The sequence below is a fragment of the Xiphias gladius genome, chromosome 15 (assembly GCF_016859285.1).
Source record: "Xiphias gladius isolate SHS-SW01 ecotype Sanya breed wild chromosome 15, ASM1685928v1, whole genome shotgun sequence".
Taxonomy (NCBI): domain Eukaryota; kingdom Metazoa; phylum Chordata; class Actinopteri; order Istiophoriformes; family Xiphiidae; genus Xiphias; species Xiphias gladius.
In genome coordinates this window covers 22,018,174-22,039,976 of record NC_053414.1, presented here as the reverse complement: position 1 = coordinate 22,039,976, position 21,803 = coordinate 22,018,174, and the positions used below count along the sequence as shown (strand labels likewise).

General features: G+C 39.0%; 1 protein-coding gene across 2 annotated transcripts in view; it reads right to left on the bottom strand.

The window, feature by feature from the left end:
* Positions 1-21,803, bottom strand: part of LOC120800623 (zeta-sarcoglycan) — a 262,590-nt gene that overhangs the window by 7,557 nt on the left and 233,230 nt on the right. For both annotated transcript variants that reach the window (XM_040146854.1, XM_040146853.1), the window contains exon 7: positions 16,534-16,657. In XM_040146854.1, the coding sequence (XP_040002788.1) occupies positions 16,534-16,657 (124 nt within the window). The remainder of the gene's footprint in view (positions 1-16,533; positions 16,658-21,803) is intronic.

Here is a 21,803-nt window from a genome sequence, read left to right as displayed (position 1 = left end):
AGAGGGAAAAGAGAGTGGGGGGGGATTAGAGAGTGTCAGATGAATGGATGAGAGAAGGATGACAGAGAGAAAATGTCATATCAGAAGTGTTTGGAAGAATTTGGGAGGAAATAAAGAGAGGGAGATAAGATGAATGGAAGAAAAAAGGAGAAGAGAGCAATGAGGGACTCAGATAGCCCAACAGTGAGGAACCAATTAGCGTAACTAATGATTTCACATTGGCTGACGGGGCACATCTCGATCTGTATACACAACATCCACACATACAGAATACGCACATACTCTGCATGATGGAACAGAAGAGAGACACTGCCTCTAAATATCTGTGTAGCTAAAACATGTACAACTATATCTAACCTTTTTTTTTTTTTTTTAAAAGGTCAACCGTATTAATACTTTCAAGGGTCTTTGGTGTTTTAAATATATTAATGACATTTACTCGATAAAATAATCGGCTGATTGATTGGAATAAAGTGATATAATTTTGACGATCAGAAAAAGGTCCAATCCAAAATTGTTTTACCCTGATTAAAGGTATGTTGATTTGTGCTGTACAATTGAAGAGGATGATATAGGGGGTGATAGCAGTTGCTATTTCTATGTTTCTAATTTTCATGTCTAAGTATGCTGTCCAGATGGAGTTACCATAATCAAACACTGAAATCACCCCCTGGGGAAATAACTTCATCTTTTGTCTTATAAGGCACATTACCTCATTTTTGTTGGCGGTAAGTGCTACAGCCCCATTGGTCACCTCATATCTTGATCAATTGGGTATTTTCATCCAATAAGACTAAAACTACTGGTAAGTTTCAGCACGAGGGAGAAATTATGTATGTAAAATTAAGGTTTATTTGGAAAGCTTTAGGAAGCATACCCTGTTTTCCATACCGTTGTTTTTCTGGAGTCCACATTTCCTACAGCTGAGGTGGTGAGTGCAAAGTTAGTGCAACCAATAGTGAGTTTGACCATAAATATGCATTACAATAAGCCAATGACCCAAGTTAAAAATACTGTAATTTTCTTTTAATCTAATTAGTCATATATTTGTTGGCCATATTTTTTACCCTGCAATTTAATGATTCCTCAAAAGAAGAAGACAAAAAGAAGGTAAGTCCCCTATAGGATTATTAGAATGATTCTGGAGCTGTTCACCGCTAAGTAGTCTAGATATAAACAAGCTCCTTTTTTATGAAGATAAAATGTATTATCTACATAACAGTCCTGTTTCCACACAAGATTTGGAGAAGGGTCTTGTTTTAGTACTTCAGTTATTCCCCCCACCTATTTGCAAAAAAAGAGGCAGCATAGACAGCCTCTTTGAAGCTACTGTGTACAGCCATCTCATTAGCCTGCCATGCCCATTGGTTTTAATGAGACATAGTAACAATGGCAATTGGACACTTTAAGAGCTAGTTTAAAACAAATATGTGCACTTCTATCTGTGTGCCAGGCAAAGGAAAATACCGCACTACATCTCTAAATGTCAAGGTATGCCTTTAACAGGTCCCTGGTGCACACCTGTCATCTTCCCTTTGGCTCCCCAATAAAAGCTGCCAGGGCTCAGTTACAGCCTTAGAGAGGAAAGGACTCAGTCACGGTTGGCAACATAACCCAAATCTAATTCGAAACAGCCTGTTTGCCATAGCAACAAAAACCTAAAAATGAACTTGGGAATGGCAATGGGATGGGAGAATGAGGAGAGATGTGTGCGTTCATGTTGATGTGAGGAAATGCCAATGAAATTACTGGTTTCTCTTCCATAACATTGGAAACATCATGGCAACAAACTGAGGGAAGGGGAACAGAGGAGGGATGGAAGAAAACAGTAAAGACGGAGGAAGAGGAGGGACGGATGGAGAGACAAACAAGGAGGGAGGGAGAGGATGCTGATTATGAGATTGGAAAGAGGAGACAGCAGTTAGTAGGTAGAAATGATAGTTTACAAGGAGGGATGGAGTGAGGGAGAGATCGATAGAAATGAGGTGAGAGGAAGGGGAACAGAATGAGATAGAAATGGATGGATGCTAGGTAGCAGGTAATAAGGATAGTAGAGGAGAGGTGGTGGATGGATAGTTTGATGGATGGATGGAAAGAGGGAAGGGAAGTAGAGGAAGGGGAGTGGAAGTCATTTGTTGTAGCTTAAGGTTGGATTACCGCTGACATTCATCCCAAATTAAAGTGTCTGTAGGTATTAGGTCGGCCTGTTGTAAGCAGTATGTGAGGGTATGTACACGTGAATGTGTGTGTTCCAGAAAAAGTGAATGAGGTATTGCGTCTGTGATTATAGCAGCGTTCATGAATAGGTATGAAGGAGTGCTTTTATATATGAGTAAACAGCCTCTATTGTTGTCTTTTTATCAGGTCTCCTGAAATCCTTTATGGTGCTACCAGCCAGGAGCAGAAGTCCACTGAATTCTTCTATAGGATGAGCACTTGGAAATTTTTTATATTTTTCTGTTTATTAAATCACTAGCAGCAGTTCACTGTCCGCATGGATGTTCTGGGTCCAGCTTTCTTCATTGTGCGTATGTGTTAAGCAGTTAACTGATATCAGTGATTATACTGAACTCTGCACTGCAATCATTGGTAAAAGCCATACCAACGTGGACTTGATAAATTGTTTAGAAAGGGTTTTAAAAACCAAATAAGTAAAAGAAAGTCCTTAACTCACAAAATAATGTAATCTTTTATGTTAAGTGAAATCCTAAAAATAATTTTTTTGATGATTTTTATTTGACATTAGTATGTATGCCTACCTTCATTTTTGATCTGTTGTATCTGTAAGTATATGTACACTTACAAAGCCAATGGGTTGGACAAAATAATAGGAACACCTTAGACTATAAAATCACTACAAACTAGGGCCTCACAAATAATCACAGAGCTAAATCTAAACCTGTGTGACACAGTCACAAGCTACTTTCTGCCAGGCTATTTCATTACAGGTGTTCATGTTATTTTGTCCATTCTCATATATATAATGAGAAAAATGTGTGTCCTTGTCCGTGGCTTATATGTATGTGTCCCTTATGTATTTGCATAAATGTACCATCTGCCTGGGTGGCTGGCTGTGTGCATACAGTATGAATGTGTGTGTGTCTAAGCCCATCTCTCTCCGACATCAGTTTAGCAAGCATGTGGCTCTGGCGTCAAGGAGATGGGAAACATGCGGGAAGCAGCAATTATGGAGGGTCAAAACATTTTTCATGGATGATTTCCATTAGCACAGCTGAGGAACAGGCAAAAGCGGGTGGGAGGTGAATCACCTGTGAGACAGGAGGAGAAGGCCACGATGAAAGGATGAGCTTTGCATGGAATTAAACGGGAAGGGATAAAGAAAGAAGAGGAGATAGGGGCTAAAGTCTCTTTGGGATAAGATCAGGAGGGAGAACAAGTGTTAGAGGTGTGCTGACGGGCAGTTTAGGGGTAGAAAGGAGTGTATGAATTTGTTTAGGGGGAGACCAAGAGGAGGAGAGAGTCTCCAGTGTCTAAGAGAACAAGAGAGGAAGAGGGGTGAGTGTGAAGGATAAAAGGGGTGCGGAAATGTAGGCGAAAAAGTAAAAAGAAGACACAAAGTTCGGTTTTATGCTGCTGTTTAATTTTTACCATGAGGTTTTGCTGTAACACAAGTAATGTCATTGAACTTTTCCAAACCTTGTGGTCATATTTCTTTGGTTACAAGTACCAAAATTATAGTTTAGCTGAAGCTTTAACTTTACTGCATCTTTTTCTGAGTATTTTTCTAAACACTCATGTATATCCTGTTGGAACTTTGGCATAACTGTATCAACATGTCTTGTCTTAGTACAGTATGCGTAAAAACAGTGTACCACCAATGCTCGCTCTTGTATGCCTGTGCAAGCTGCAGTCTAATTTTATTATATGATCTTAAATGAACGGATGGCATTTTGAATTTTATAACTGAACTTTTTCAGCTTTCATTAGGTGTCTCCATTACATTCCCAGTTAATGTTTAAAAAGAAAAGAAAAAAAAAACAATCAAGCAAGTGGATTCATGCCTGACTGAACATTTCAGAAACTCACATTATTTGGTAATTTTTTTTAAAACTTGTATCTTTTACCTAATCTACCTTAAACGTCTGATTAAAAGGTAATTGGCTCTTAACTTGTATGTTCAAAAATATCCACTACCCATTTCATTTCATAATTAAATTCCTTTTGGAAGTGTCCTTTATTTATAAATTATATTATTATTTTATTACTTTATTTTTGTGTGTGTAGAAGCAATACCCAACAGTGCATGAATACAGTATACATAAAAAAAAAAAGGTGAATTTATTTGAGGCTGCCGAACTAAGTGGGGAAAAATCTCAATGGCCAGTATTACAGCCTCCTCGCAAAGGTATATATATATTTTTTTTTTCGTGGGCTGTTCCAATCAAAATTTCACACAAACCCAGGGCTTGCAGAACTTTAAATCATTCTGACCTGGAACCAAACTAGACTAGACAGTGTCAACTTTAAAGTCTTTGACTCACAAGATGGATAGGTTGAGGAGTAGAGGGAGAGAGGTGTGACAGAGGACAATAGCAGTCCAATTTCACCAACCCACACACTTCAACACACAGCATTCTGCACAGAAACACAAACAATGCACCCTCTAATTTCAGCTCGCCTCAGCTCACCTTGCCTCTCCTATCCTCCTTTTCTTTCCCTCTCTTGCTCCCCCTGCACTCACACAAACTCCAACCACAGAAATAGGTGGGAGGTTGTGAAGCTATCTGAGTGTATTACACAGACCATTAGGCTTCTTGAATGGACAGACACTGGAAGGGGAGCTAACAATGGACTAAATGACAAAGGCTGGAGAGATACTGAGAGTGTAGTAACCCAGATGTAGTTGCAACATAAAGCAATATCAGGCTGCTCTACTGTACTGTACACAAACACACACACACACACACACACAAACACACACACACACACACACACACACACACACACACACACACACACACACACACACACACCTGCAGACACAGACAAATACATTCACACAAATAGACACAGGTAGTTGGAAATAGAGAATGTAACAAAAATGCACTTATAGACACACAACACCACACAGGCAGTGAAGCAGCCTCAGAATATCATGAACACAAACACGCTGTGAAAGACAGTGATATAAACAAGAGAGAGAGACAAGCAAACAAATCTCTCACTTGTAGAAAGACTGAGATTGAGTTTCATCAGACATCAGACATCAGACACACACACACACACACACACACACACACACACACACACACACACACACACACACACACACACACACACACACACACAACTGCAGACACAGACAAATACATTCACACAAATAGACACAGGTAGTTGGAAATAGAGAATGTAACAAAAATGCACTTATAGACACACAACACCACACAGGCAGTGAAGCAGCCTCAGAATATCATGAACACAAACACGCCAGAAAGACAGTGATATAAACAAGAGAGAGAGACAAGCAAACAAATCTCTCACTTGTAGAAAGACTGAGATTGAGTTTCATCAGACATCAGACATCAGACACACACACACACACACACACACACACACACACACACACACACACACACACACACACACACACACACACACACACACACACACACACACACATTTATGATGCTTGCCTTGGGCAGTGTGAAGTCTAGGCTAATGAATTTTCTGATGTTAATCACACCTTTTAAAAAAACTTCTCCAAGCTATTGGCAGGTATCTGTTAATCTGTTATCTCTCTTATAAACACACTCACACACACACCGATGCAGACTTTCAAAGAGTGGAGCTGGATGATGAAAACAAGTTTTGGAAGTAAACAGGGAGGCTCTAGAGATTGAGGGAGGAGGGAAAGCTGTGACAGTGTGAGTTTACATCTGTGCATATAGAGACATATGTGTTTTCACGTGTATGCGCATTTTTCGGTGTTTGAGTTGGTATATGTGTGTATGTAGCTGGATCTGAGTGTGTGTGTGTGTGTGAGGATGTGAGTCTGTACTTTTAATGGTATGTTTTTTTACTGTGTACATACAGTATGTGAGTGCTTATTTTGTGTGTGTTTTAGTGTATATGTGTATGTTTATATATTTGCGAGGCTTCTGTAGCATAAGTGTGTAACGACAGGGAGTTACCCCCTGCCAGCATTCTAATTCACGAACCGTTCTGCCTTACCCGCAGGTAAAACAACAAGCAGCAGGGAAAAAAAAAAAAAAAGAGCTAGTCCCAGTGTACCAGTCCAATAACACCTCCAGGCTACAGCATCTTAATAAACCCTGGCATTGTGTCAACAACCAATAAAATGTCATGGTAACACAACTTTGTTAAAAGTTTCTGTTGACCCAATTTCACCTCACTGCAGTCCGTTTCTTTCTTTATCATGAACACATAGAAGCAAATGTGCAATGTGGGGCAATTAACTTTACAGGTCTGAAAAGAGTTTAAGGTAATGATAATCCAAACAAGCTGTTAATAAAACATTGTGAATTTTTTTATATGATGTAATTTTGCATGTTAGAGAATCTGGCTTATTAATATTTTCTATTGTTTGCTTAGAAATGAGGCTGACTTCAATCTGAAGTCTGTATTTTTCTATGTAGACCTACACGTCAGCTTGTAACTCAACAAAGGATATACTCCACCGTCCTGTTTTCCAGCATCAGCAGCTCAGAAAAAAAGCATTATATTCAAACTCAATGCTTTGATTAGCACATCCTGACTACCATACCATCCCCTCTTCTCTTGTGATGTAATGGCGTGTCTTTGTCTCTTGTTTCTGAGCCGAGAAAAAACACCTGGACCTTTACAACCCGAAACTCGAGAACAAATGGTATTATTAATAGAGACATTTTTTTGTGGTCAATAGATGGAGCGGCTGGCCTCTAAGGTGAGTAGTCAAGTAAAATAGAACCCAAAAAACACACTGGAAGTCACAGTAGCAATCAATATTTTGCCATCTTTTTACAAAGAGAATTGAGAACTTTTTTGTTCAAAATTTTGAAAAACAGTTCTATTGTTAAGATTTTATATTGTCTATACATGATGTAGTCTAGAGGGTATCTTACACAGAACAAGCCTAGAGCCCTTTTCAGCACCTGTGCAACGTGCAAGCTGCAATTTGCAAAATGAGATCATTTCCTCTAGGCTCATTTTGACACAATTCACTAATCGAAACAAACTCCACACTTGCGACCCATGCATGGGCAAGCAAAAGCCTTGTAGAACTTGTGGGCGACAATAATGTGTGAAATGTGATGCTGACCATATTTGCAGTCTGTATGTACGCAGTCTTTGCAAATTGAATTTTTTTTAATAGCCCCCCTTGTTAACTTGACCCCCATGAGCTGTGTCCTTATTAAAGTCTGAACTGAATTGAATTGGATAACACCCACAGGGGCAAGTCAACATAAAATCATGTTACATTTGGAGAGAGGACTACATACGATAAAAATAAATAATAAGAAACGTTTTTTTGACTGGATGTAGCTCTGTCAGCAGTAGATTTCCCCACCACTTACTACTGAAAGTTCATCTAGTTGTCTCCTATGATTTATATTCACATGCAAGAGCTTCCCAATATAACCGCAGACCACTACTGTTGGAACTTATGTGCCCTACTCGAGGGCATTTAGACAGTATTTGCTGAGTGTGTGTTGCAGTATCACTCCCTGGAAATGATTTCTGTGCTGTCTGCCTCTCAACAAACAGCAAATAAGTATCGAAATGTAACCATTTTGCACACTAATTGCTGCTCTAGCTTATCCCAACGCACTGGACCTTTTCAACTTAAATGCAAATGTAGCCCTTCTGACACTATAAATGTATTCAGGAAGAGAATATTTGATTTCAAACGCTATGACAAGGATCCTGTTTAATATTAAGGCTATAATCCAACAGATACTCTGAGCCAGTGGAAATAAAACTTTAGTGACTTTAGACAGCCAATTTACAAAATTTTTAAAAACCAATATCTCTGAATTTCTATGGCAACTGGCACTGAAGGAAACATGACTGATTTTCGGCAAATGCAGGTTCTATGTTTCAGTTTGCAGGAACGTATATTCTCTAAGGAGTTGTCTGTTATATTAAATGATGAGTTGGCGAAACAGCTTCTCTCCTTTAAAGAAATAAGATAAAAAATGAGTGCTGTACAAAAGTTGCTGAAAAGAGCTGTGGATGCATAAAGCGCATATGACGAGACGAGTAGAGGAACGGGGTAAATTGATTAAAAGTTCATGTAAAAATAATCAACACAGATGACTACAGAAGCGGTTAGAGAGTGAACCAACTTGAAGGAGGAAGAAAATGGATGGGCAAGCAAGAAAGATAGAGCAAATGAATTTAGAATAGAAAGAGAGATGAAGGGAGACAGAGAGAGAGACAGACAGAAAGGGTGTTGATAAGGCAGGAGGAATACAGGAATCCTGAGAGGATCTGACAACTCTTGTTGGCTTTGATTTTAATGGAAGCCAGCACTCCCCTACCTCTAACCCATTTGGCCCTAATTCCAGCACTGCTTTCCAAACTTTTTAAACTTTAATGGCCCCTTCTTAAGTGCCAGCAGCTGACAACATTGATTTGGCTTTAAGCCTCGCTGTCCCGCACGCCTTTATTTTCTACTTCAAAATCGACAGAAACATCTATTTTCTGCTATCCTCCTGCACCTCCTACTCATCCGTTCCCCCTTCTATCCTCCCTTCATCCACTCTCCTTTGTTCATTTGACGGTGTCAGCAGTCCGGGATAGATTGTATGAGAGGGGAGGAAAAGGTATAGTATTTGGATAAACTGTTCTTTTTTGTGATTTATGTATGTAGGTTTTTTTTGCCATTTATTTTTAACAGACTGTGTAGGAACAGAGAGAGGAGATACTTCCTTTACAGGCTGTGGGAGAGATGTTTTTTACACACAGATGCAGTGGCATGGTGTTGTGGTGTTGCTGCCCATTGTGTTACACCCAGAGTATGTAAGAAAGGTTACAAGGGAGGGAGCAGTATTGTTCTACAGCAAGTTCCTCATTCTTTGTGTCTCAGGTCAACTTTGCTATTACATGTTTACTGCTGTGCAGAGGTGTTGCACTTTGCAAAGGTCACATTTAAACTAAACATGATGGGCACCCCATCATTGCTTTATCTTTGAAATTCTTAATGATTTAAGGATTATCTAGAAAAATAATACTAAAACACTGTTAAGAAATTCTTGTTGATGAGTATTTATCAGCATTTTAGCCTCAAAGTTTAAAGAGCACAATTTTAAGGGGTTTATGACCTACCAAATCAACATAGTCATTATCCTACAGAATTTCTTTAACTTTGACAAGCCCAGAAAGTATAACCCTGCAGTGCAAATACTGAATTTTCCATTGTCAGAAATGTGTTTTGGTAACATTGACGAATAAGGTAGCAATTTAAAATCATCAGAATTTGGCAAAGCATTACATGTACAAAATAAAAAGAAAAATTTCTGCAATTAGTCAAAAACAGCAATAGATTTCATCTTGGATAGCTCCCACAACCCTGGTGGTCTCAGGATCAGCATCATGGACTGCAGTCACGACAGACTTTACAAATGACCCATGGTAGCTGTTCAGGTGGGCTGGATGATCTGGACTGTAGGATGATCAAACAACAGTTTTAAACCTTAACCAGGTGAAAATATACTGTTCATATCAGTTATTTTCAATTACGGGAAGATGCTGCTGGAAAATAAAATAAAAAAAATAAAAAAACTGGGTCCATATTATCTTTAAAAAGATGAACATAGCTCTGTTTATAGTTTCTCTGTTATTCATTTTTTTTTGTACATAATAAACTGTCAAGTGAAATGTTGTGTTGTGGTGTGAAAATGACCAGCATGTGATTCATGCAGGTCTTAACAGAAGTATACTGTACTACGGGTCTAATGTCCCTCGCTATTCAAGTTAGAGCGTAGACAAATCTTTATGATTGCACGGGCACGCTGAGCTGGATGGAGATAACAGAGAGGATAGCTGCAGGAGGTTACGTGACCTGCAAAAGCTTTACTCAACTGTCTGTGATGAACCACAAACCTGTTACATTAAGCATTGAAAGGATATCAAAATTACATATAAAAAAGTTATATGAAACTGTATATGTCACAGATTATTATAATTTTCATAAATTGAAAAATTGCTGTGGAGTTGTATTTGTCACCTTGATAGCAAGTGTCTCTAAGCTCAAGGATAACACGTCCTCACTTAAAACGGACCCCTACCGTCATAAAATGGCTTAGTGGTATAGTTGGATCTCTACACTCAGTGGTGATCTGGCTGTAGTGAGTACACTTTTGCCTGTATGCCAGTTTCTATTTGTTAAACTGATTTATCTGCTTTTCAGGCGGCTTCTCCCCCTGTTTCTTCACGTCTGTTTGTATCTATCTGTCTCTCTACCTGACTTTCTCTGCCTCCCTGTCTTCATATGTTTAAAGATGCCAAAGATGACAGTTACCTTTTCAAATGGCTGAACTGTATATATTTTTTTACAGACAGAAGGCTTTGACCTGTAAAAAACTGTCAGGTCAATGATCTGCACCCAAAGTGCAAAAATGCATGCATAAACACAATGAGTGAATAGTGTAACTTGGAGCTATTCCTTGTGTGGTCACAGCATCTTTTTGGTATTTTGGTATTTCATGAATAAGCGTATGAATAAGAATAGTTACAAGGGAATCATCAAGGGACACAAGCTGTTTTGACAGATATCAACTGAAAAAAAAAAACTAATGCAAAGCAGTAAAGTATAAAAGTAAAAGGTAAGTGTTGTTTTTGAGGGTGGTTTGTGCAGATAGATGTGAAGGAGGAAAGTATCTGTTAAAAGAGCTTGTTGCCCTCCTGAGAAAAATTTGCAAGGTGGTTTGTCAGAGTGTAAGAGAAAGATATTCCCAGTTGAATTAGATGTTTTTAATAAAAAAAACAAAAACTAATTAAAGCAAAAGCTGCATTGGCAATTATTAACAACTAGATTTTGGGAAGTTGAAGTTAAATATTATCAAGTGTTGCCAGGCAATGTAAATTTACAGTATTCTTGTTATTTGGGGTCTGAAAATGCTTGGTTTTTATTGGTTGGTGCAGCTTGACAGAGGTTTCACTCCTTGTTGTTTAGAAAACATTTTCAGATGAACCCTTCACTGAATTTGAAAGATTGTACTTTACTAATTTCTGAAAAAAAGAAAAAAAAATTTAAACGTATTCATTTCGTTTACGGAAATGTACTTTTTTCCCAAATAATCAAAATGAGAATTTTAATATGTATAGCCCAGATTTTCATTTTAAACTCTGGCTGCTTCAAAGAGGGACTGGAGTAGATGTTCATCTAATTTCTTTGTTAATGTTAAATTTGTGATTAAACAGATACAGTATGTAAAATACAACAATTGCTTTCGTTGGACCTTTTACCATTCTTTGGGGAAGTTTAAAAGTGTTTATTCTAACCTCAGAAAAGCTGTAAATCATCCCAAAGACATCTCATAACTGTGCTACGGTAGGCTCATCTTGCTTTTCAACATCCTTACAAACTGACGAGAGACAGAAACAAAATTTGCGCTACCTGGGTTGGTAGGGAATAACGTGCAATTCTCCAAAACACAGGCTATTTGAATTTCCGATGGTACAGTATTTTGTTGGGTACTAGTGAGCCTGGTGATTAGTATAAAGACAGAATGAAACAAAATAAATGATTCCCCTTGTTTTAACTCTACAGTAATTATAATCATATTTTCTGCCCTCAACCCTTTCCCTAAAAAGAGGTTATATTCTGATGTCTATATTCTTTCTTATTTTGTTTGTTTGTTTGTTTGAAAAGTATTAGTTTTAGTATTAAAAAGTTTATCACATCAATCTACTTAACTCTCAATCTCACGCATTTCCTTTAAGACACTGTAATTACATGGGCCTTCCTGAACACAGTTACACATGCTGCTGGTTAGGCTTCTTATGGCATTACAAAACTGTACCCCAGTGAAAAGAGATTTCTTTTACTGTATATCTGGTGGGTGCCAAAGTAAAGGGTGACAAGGTTGAGAAGCAGTGGACCACAAGTCCTTCATTTTCTCAAGCCTCTCACAGTATCAAGCCTTGCCAAAGGCCCACAGCACAATCATTGTTACACTCTGCTAAACTCTATTGTTCGCCATCAATAGGGAGACGTCTATTTATGCAGGCATGACAGAGAGAGAGAGAGACAAGGAGACAGAGATAATGGATGAACAAAGAGCAGAAAGAGATACAAATACATGAAAAACAGAGAGACAGAGAAAGAAAGAGATAACAGAAAAGAGGTAAAAATTATAATCCCCCCATCCCTCCCTTTTCCATGTGAAGTGACAGCCACATTGATGTATAACCCTGGCAGTGGAAAGTTAATTAGATAGGCTGGGTTACTTAGAGATGAAGGGAAGGAGGGAGGGAGAGGAGAAGGAAGAGAAGAAGGTGTAGGAGAAGAAAGTAAAACAAAAACAAAGAGAGTAATAGAAGGGAGTGAGACAAGTCGGTAGAGGAGTGAGACAAGTCAGAGGATTAGTGAGACAATTCAGGGAAGAAAGTATAAGAAAGGGGAACAAGGAAGAGATATAGGACATAGAGGAGAGGGAAAAGGGAACATAAGGACATGTTTAGGGGTAGAGGGGAAGTTTAAATAAGAGGCAAAGGGCCTTGTTAAAATTATGTTTTGCCTTTACACTTGGTTCAACTGTAAAATTATCCAGCCATAAGAGTATGACAGACACATTGCACCATGGGTACAATCAAAAACATAAATTACAGCAACAGCCTCAGCCTCTCTCTGGGTCTGGCATCCCTTGTGCTTGGGTGAGGGACACACTTTAACATGTCCTGTGCACTATTGAGCAGCTGATTGGATGTCTGCCATCTGTCAGGGAAGTGCATGACATATACTAAAGAGTGGGGTAAAAACAAACAGCACTAGACCTGCTGAATCTAGCGACTGTCTGTCCGCAAAAAAAAATGTTTCACTGGAAGACAGTTCCTATTCACTGGAGCCAAGACTAGCCTTGGGATTTCAGTACTTCTGGACTATCCTTAACCTCTTATGGACCTGCCTGTATTCCCACTAGGGTAAACCCCAGACAGGTCACCGGACAATCACAAAGATAATACATATAGACAGACGCACATTCACACCCAAGTGCATGTGTGAAAACACCAGGGCATAGAGAAATTTACAGAGAAAGGGCCAAACTGGCCAGCAGTGCTTACTTTGTTCCCTTCAGTTTAGTAAACTCCCCCCTCAAAATTGTCTGTCTCTAAAATGTTTTTATTTCCTCTGTTATTGCCCCTTTGACAGCCTTGGTATGGACCACTTTATAGCAGTTATATTTTGATCTTGAACTGGCATATGTGGACATCCTTAGACCTTTTGGGAGTCTTTGACAACCCCCAAAAGTATTTTATGGCATGAGCAATTATTTTGCTGTGGAAACCTTGATTCTGTGAATACGATTTGGTTCATAAAAAACTGGAGTACTTCATGGCCATAGATGGATGTAAAAAAGTGTTCTTGTTACTGTTTAAGTAGTCAGTCAGTTTGCTTTTACCTAAACACTAAGGAGGTTTTGCATCAGCCATTAAGGTAATAGTATATAACATCTGCATAATACCTTTACAAGCATGTGGGACTAAGGTTTACCAACTCTTAATAGTGCTGTCACTTTTCATTAGAAATTTCAACATTTGTTCGAATGTGGGGGTAAAAAGTTAACATTAAAACTGTAACGACCTGTTCAAATTCAAAATTTACGGGCCATAAGTGCAACAGACTGTTTGAAGTAGTTTGCCTTGAGGGCGCTCTAAAACTTCACTATCAGCAGTAAACTACGACAGTAATGTTATGTTGGAGGACACTAGTGAGCACAGCTGTCATGAGCGGACAATCCCGACACCAAAGCATCCGAGAAGCAGTGTGTGGAACCATTTAGGGTTTCTACACAGTAGATGGCAAAGTACATAACAAAGCTGAGGCTGTTTGTGGACAAAGCAGCTGTCTTACACCACAACTACCACAAATCTGCGGACTCACCTGCTAGCTTGCCACCCAGGTGAGGCAGTGGTGGCACCACAGACGAGCGGAGCAATGTCAAGTGTACAACCTCGTCTGACTGCCTACTATTTGACACGCTCAGCTACAGCAGAAGCTAGAAGCTTGTAAAAATACCATCACCGGTAAGATAGCAAGATTTATATGCAAGGATATGTGGGGGGGTGTTCAGCGTAGCTTAGTTAACGTTACTCAAAAATTTATCAGTCCAACTTAAGTATTACTGGTGTCGGGTTTCAGGACGTTTCTGCTATTGTGCTTTGTAGGTTTTGACAGCTAGTTGGATATTTAATGATATGCAATAATAATACCTCAGGCAGAGAAACCAAGAGTTTTTTTTTTTTTTAAATACAATTGAGCAACTTAACAAATGTTGCTTTTTGCTTTTCCATAACATTAAACTTCTCTTGCTTCATTAAATATTTTTTTATTCATTACAATAACTACCTCACTGGATCAAACTTTTCTATGCTCTTTATATACCCCTCCACAGCCTTAATACGCTGTATGCCACTCTGCCTGGCTGGACATATTAAATATATATTTGAAGAAACCACCAACTATTGTGTATCTGACAGTCTTTATTACTTGTTACCCATACGCCAGAAGTGTCCAAACATTTTGGTGACCTCCATGTGCTTAATTTAACACAGACTTCTACTGTTTAGTCATATGTAAGATGCATGCTTTACAAAAGTAAGGCCCAGTATATGGAAACAAGATAAGGAAATGAAAGCGAAGAAGAAGAAGAAAGAGAGAGAAGGAAAACCGGAAAGAAGAGAAGAGAAGGTAAGTTGAGGGTGATAGATGAGAGGAAATGACTTTAGAAAAGGAGCAACAAACTTCTACTCTCGTTTTCAGAGACTTCTGTTATCTGTGTGTGTTTTTATGTGTGTATATGTGTGTATGTTGGTTCATGTGGGGCTGTGTATGCGAATCTGAGTGTGTGTATTTTTGATAGAAGACAGTGTTTGTGACTGACAATGACAGTGAGTGCAACGAACGAGAGGGGCCCATTCTTCTATTAATTACGGAGTTAATGACACACTATGCTCCAGTGGACATGCAACATGGCAGGCTAATGCACACACACAGACACAGCCCCACACACACACACACACACACACACACACACACACACACACACACACACACACACACACACACACACACACACACACACACACACACACACACACACGCCCACACAAAAGTATAATGACTAAGTCTGCTTCGGTGCTTACACAACATGGCAGGCTGCTATGCAAAAAACTTGACAGTGAGATGGCAGGCTAACACTGCTACACACATACAAACATGTACAAAAAACTTGTAATACACACACACACACACACACACACACACACACACACACACACACACACACACACACACACACACACACACACACACACACACACACACACACACACACAGCAGCAACTGACAGGGAACCTCATCAAACCAGCTTTAATGAAGTCACTTCTCCCAAATAGAAAAGAGGAAGAAAGGGGGGAATGAAAGGAGGAAAGGAGAAAGGGAGGACAAGGTCGCCTGGATTGATGACGTTCATTAGCCTAATAAGGTACTTCAATGAAGCGGGCCCAACACTACAGAGTGTCACAGAGTCTACAGACACATACGCACACATGCACAAAGATATACCTGTCTGATAATGCTAGTTTGTTTTGTCCCTTGTATTTACACATCATTATACCTATTTTTGTGAGCTTCTCTCACAAACAGATACCCACACACACCCACCACAAACACAGACACATGCATGTGTACATGACGTGCATTCTCAGACATACTAAAACATACTAATGATAGAATTCTCATGGAAAGTTTTCACTCGTGGTCGACCGATATGGGTTTTTCAATTGCCATTGCGAATACTGATATTTAGATAGCATGGGGTCCACTGGCTGATATTATGTTGTTGTTTTTATTTTTTGCTTCTGATAAAATACAACAATTTTAGTAATAATAAAAAATAGGAGAAAAATAAGGGGAACAAATGCTGAACTTGAATGATAATATATTAAACACTAATGTATTATTCATTTGGAATCAGAAAAATATTTGAAAAAAAAAAAAGTGCATCATCTCTGTTTTTGCTAAAGTAGATCTGCAGTCTACCTATTATTTTAAATTTTAAAAAATGTCAACATGTAATAAAAAACTAAACTCTGTGAAAAAAACAAACAAACAAACAAACAAAAAAAACCCCCTTTACTTACACGTCTGCAGACATTTTTTGTTTATTGGCCTCATGAGCCCAGGCATAAAGCCAACGCTGATTTTCTCAACACGCCAAATATTGGCCCGATTAATCAGCCGACAGATTAATTTGTTGGTCGGCCAAGTAACCCCGCCGGTCTATCACTAGTTTTCACATACAAACACACACCCAAACAAAGCAACTGGTGAAAACACACACTCACCTCTCCTTCTGAGGACTGCAAGAGGAGGTCTTTCCTACAGGTTGCTGTGAAGTCTCCCACTCCAGCATTGACCTCAACACCTCTCGGGGCTTCCAGGGTAAGGGTCCGAGTCGGGGACTCCAACCTGAGAAGCACAGACCCATTTTAGTCATGCTGGAAGCAGTGGAAACAGTGGAAGCACACACTTGTATAGACATCAGTACGACAAGAAAGGTTTGTTTTAGCCTTATGCTTCAGCCGCCATTAGACTATTACTACAGGGTCAATAATGAATTGACTGTGAACAAGGTTCTCAATCCCCCAGCTACTCAATCAGAAGCAGCATAAAACTACAGTTGTACTGGTAAAGCTAAAATAACGAAGGAAAAATCAGCACCCGCTGATTAAATGTTGAGTCTTGACTAAAGACCTCTGTGAAGCACAACAACCTGGAATTACGTGAAGTAAAACATTAAATGGCATGCTGCCTCTTGAATACGTAACATCGAAACTGAAGGGCGAGTGGTGTTCTTTCAACGTCATATGTTGCAGTACCTTTTTGAAGTTCCTGAATACTGTTGGACTTCAGATTAAAGGAGAGCAAATTTGCTTACAAGCAACTTCTACAATAATCTAGCCTCTAAGGTGATTTTAATAGTGCAATTACAATTTTGTACAACCACTGCTATGTTCTTAAGACATTAAATATGGTAAATTCTATTCATTTCATTCAACTTGATAATATTATATGTATCCATAAATGTCTAAATGATGACACTCCAAAGGTGCTCAGTGATGCGGTGCAACCTTTTTGAGTTTCAGGCTCAGTGACTCGGGGTACATCTAAAGGGAATCTTTTAAAACCCTCCTTAGGAAATACTGTGCCAAGGTGTGCTTTGCTGGATTTTGCTCCAAACAACTTTTTGATAAGTCATATACGTATACAGTAGAGGCTAAATTAAAAAAGTTTTGCCAAGATTTTCGGATTCACTCAAATTTCAAGTGTTGCTCTAAATATTTCAAAGTGCCTTAAGATGATCTGAATGGCACTAACGCTCATGTTTGGCTCAGCTATTTCATACATTTTTATTAATCAGGAGAGAACTACCAACACATACAGTACTGTACTTTATCTCACTGTGTAGCCACATAATGATTGCAAGTAGAGTGACCTAGTACGTCTACTTTTTCTGAGAATCAGAGACTTTCCTTGATTTTGTAATGACTTTAATGTATATTAACGGTTTTCTTTGTCTTTAAGAAAGCTTACAGCATTATTATGAAGAATTAAGAATTGTTATACTGCACTGCTCTAAAGTGCTCTGGCGATGGTTGGTGTCACTCCCGTTGGACCGTGAAGCGTCAGTAAGTTTGTGATTCAAAGTTGAAAACAATATGAGATGATTAAATAGCTTGGTGGTGTTAGATCAGCATAGTGCTTCGCTCAAGGGCATGTTGGCAAGTGAAATTAAATAAAGAGCGCTTTCTGCAAAGCAGAAAGAATTATGAAGTGCGTGCATAACAAATTAAACAGCACACTCACAACAAAGATCAAATAAAGACAAAAGCTTTGCTTTAAGGGCACTTTTCCAGACATGCTTTGCTCAAGGGCACTTCAGAAGGTTGGTCTCCCAATCCCTACTGAGAGGTTGAAGGGAAAAAGCATATAAGCCAAAGAGTAGATTAACTGAACTCATGATGTGCATTGAGTGGCCAAAAAACAGAGACATTAAACATTAGTGCGTTGGCCCAAGGCACTTTGGCTGGGAGTGATTTTACCAAGCTTCCTTTGTTAATGTCCTTCATTTCACTAGAGTCCCCAGGACGAAGACAACATATACCCTCCTCAGAGGTACTTTGGCAAGAAATAATTCTACATTTCACGGTTTCAATCTGAAGAAATAAACATTAGCAGACAGAGAAAAGCTCCCTTGGCAGTGGTTTTCCATGTTTGGTTGCACCCCAGTAATGAACACACATTTTGGAAGATATTTCTGTTTCAACATTGTTTCTTTTTCTGCTATCAGGTTTATTTTCAGGCTGTATTAGTTGGTTAGTTGGTTCTATCACAAAAACGGTTCACCTTGAAATGAAAGTAAAAACATCAACTAACTGACTTGAGTTGATTACATTAACTTCAAATGTAAATTCATTGGATTTTAGACTTTTCCTTATTTAGGTGAAAAAAAAGGTGATGTAGGGCAGACGACTAGTATCAAGATAGTGTCACCTCTAAAGAAAATGTTAGAAGCAGGCTGGTTTGCATCAGAATTAAGTCATCTCACCCTACTAATTTGCTACTCTTAATTTGATGAAAACAGGAGTTTATGAGGCCGTATCAGACTAAATGACTTACAATGTGCTGTGTACTTTGTTTGGTGTAATGGAAAGCTATATGAGAATAAAATGTCAGTGTAAAAAGTCTCCAGAGTTGTGTCTCACAGAAAAGAACTTCAACCTACTGAATTTTTCAATTAATTCATCTTTTTTTAACTGAACAGTTTATTAAAACCTTTACAAATTAAACCATTTGTTCTGTCAACGTGTCTGGGTTTGCTGTTTTTCAGAGCTAATGGTGGTATTTATTCTGGGTTGACAGTAAAGCTACTGGAGGTGTAGAGGAGTTGCGAGGTGGATTAAAGGTGAGGGAATGTTTGCTGCTGTGCAGTGTGAGCATCCAAGTAATATAATATGTGTTGGGAGCAGACACTTCACATCGGGCCTGACTTATTGATTTGTGAAAACAGAGCATACGCTGCAGCAGTCAGAGGTTAAGAAGGGGAGAAACAAAGAGAGAGACAGACAGGTAGACAAGAGCTTAAAAGAGAGGTGGAGGGGGTGAAAACAGAAAACCCATCCTTTTAGTAATTTTCCTGTAGTTTTGGAGAATGAGACAGAGGGAGGGAGAGAGAGAGAGAGAGAAGGAGAGAGAGAGAGAGGGAGACAAAGAGAGAGCTTGCTGGCCTGGTCAACAGCAGTGAAGTGAAGATCTTTGGCTGGTTTGACAGATAAGGCAATCACAGTGACACTGCTGCTGGCTGAAACCAGCTCTAATGGGCAGGCACACACACAGTGCATTCAGAAATTATTCAGATCCCCTCACTTTTTTCACATTTTGTTATGGTGCAGCTTTATACTAAACTCATTTAAATTGATTTTTTCGCTCATCGATTTATACTCAATACCTGATAATGACAAATCAAAATCAGAATTTCAGGAATTTTTTGCAAATTTATTAAAAAGGAAAAACTGAAATATCAAATTGACATAGATATTCATTCAGACTCTTTCCTCTGTACTGAGCTGAACCACCTTTGGAAGCGATTATAGCTTCACGTCTTCTTGGGTATGATGCGACAAGCTTTGCACACCTGGATTTGGGGATTTTCTGCCATTCTCTGCAGATCCTCTCACGCTCTGTCAGGTTGGATGTGGACCATTGGTGGACAGCCATTTTCAGGTCTCTCCAGAGAAGTTCAATTGGGTTCAATTCAGGACTCTGGCTCGGCTCTTCAAGGACAATCACAGAGTTGTCCCTAAGCCACTACTGCGTTGTGTTGGTTGTGTGCTTAGGGCCAATGTCCTGTTGAAAGTCTGCTCAGTCTGAGGTCCTGAGTACTCTGGACCAGGTTTTCATTCCTGACCAGTGTCCCTGTCCCTGCAGCTGAACAACACCCCACAGCATGTTGCTGCCACCACCATGCCTCACCACTGGATGGTGTTGGGCAGGTTTTGAGCAGTGCCTGGTTTCCTCCAGACATGATGCTTTATATTGAGGCCAAACAGTTCAAACTTGGTTTCATCAGACCAGAGAATCTTGTTTTTCACAGTATAAGAGTCCTTTAGATGCTTTTTTGCAAACTCCAAGCAGCTTTCATGTGTTTTTCACTAAGGACAGGCTTCCGTCTAGCCACACTGCCATAAGGCCCAGATTGGTGCAGTGCTGCAGTGATGGTTGTTCTTCTGGAAGTTTTTCCAATCTCCACACAGGATCTCTGGAGCTCAGCTAGAGTGACCATCGGGCTCTTGGTCACCTCTCATATGAAGGCCATACATCCCCAGTTGCTCAGTTTGGCTGGGCAGCCAGCTCTAGGAAGAGTTCTGGTTGTTGCACACTTCTTCCATTTAAGAATCAAGGAGGCCACTGTGCTCTTCGGAAACTTCAATGTGGCAGAATTTTTTTTCTAGCCTTTCCCAGACCTGTGCATTGACACAATCCTGTCTCTGAACTCTGCAGGCAGTTTCTTTGACCTCATGGCTTTGTTTTTGGTCTGATAGTCATTGTCAGCTATGAGACCTTTATATAGACGGGTGTTTGCCTCTCCAAATCATGTCTAATCAATTGAATTTACCACAGAGCAAAGGGTCTGAACACGTCAATTTGATATTTCAGTTTTTTTTGCTTTTTAATACATTTGAAAAAACATTGTAAAATTCTGTTTTTGCTTTGTCATTACGGTGTATCGAGTGTAGAATGATGAGGGGAAAATGAATTTAAATGATTTTAGCATAAGGTTGCAACATAACAAAATGTGAAAAAAGTGATGGGGTCTGAACAATTTCTGAATGCACTGTATGTGGCTACTGACTCTGTCTTGTAGTACTTGAAAAAATTTTGCACCTCTACTTTAATGTAATAAAATACATGAATGTAAACTTTGCTTTAAATGGAAAAGCAGATAGAATCTTTGGTTCAATGTCCCCTCCCGTCCTCTCCATCAAAGCCTAAAATGATTTTAATCGAATATTAATTCTCATAACATACTCTTGCTTTCTTTTTTGCAGCTAATTCACATACAGTATGAACATCAAGAAATGCTACTTATAGAAACCTGTTAAAAACAAGTTGATTTCCATCAGAAACAAGTATATGTTGGCTTGTTAAGGTTGATATTTTTACAATGAATGTCCCACATACTAATGGTCATATTTTTACACTTTCATATACACTCAAAAATTCCTCTATCTTTATAGTCACCCTCCCTCACAGCATTGAACCACGCATCATATCTTCTGACAAAAACAAAACAAAAAACTCCAAAACATAAAATACAGGATTAATCACTTCTATCAACTTTAACTTCCATCTCTAAGTCACTCAGTAATACACCTATACAAACATGCACACACACAGAGCCACATAAAGTTTTTGGTAAGTCCCCTGCGTTTTTCATAGTGCAGATAGCAGGAGTCTGTAGCTAAGCCGTTATCTCTGAAATTCATTATTATGAGAGAAAACTGTCTCCCCTACCTCTCTGTTTCCAGTTCTTACATTATTTCTCCCTTTCCAA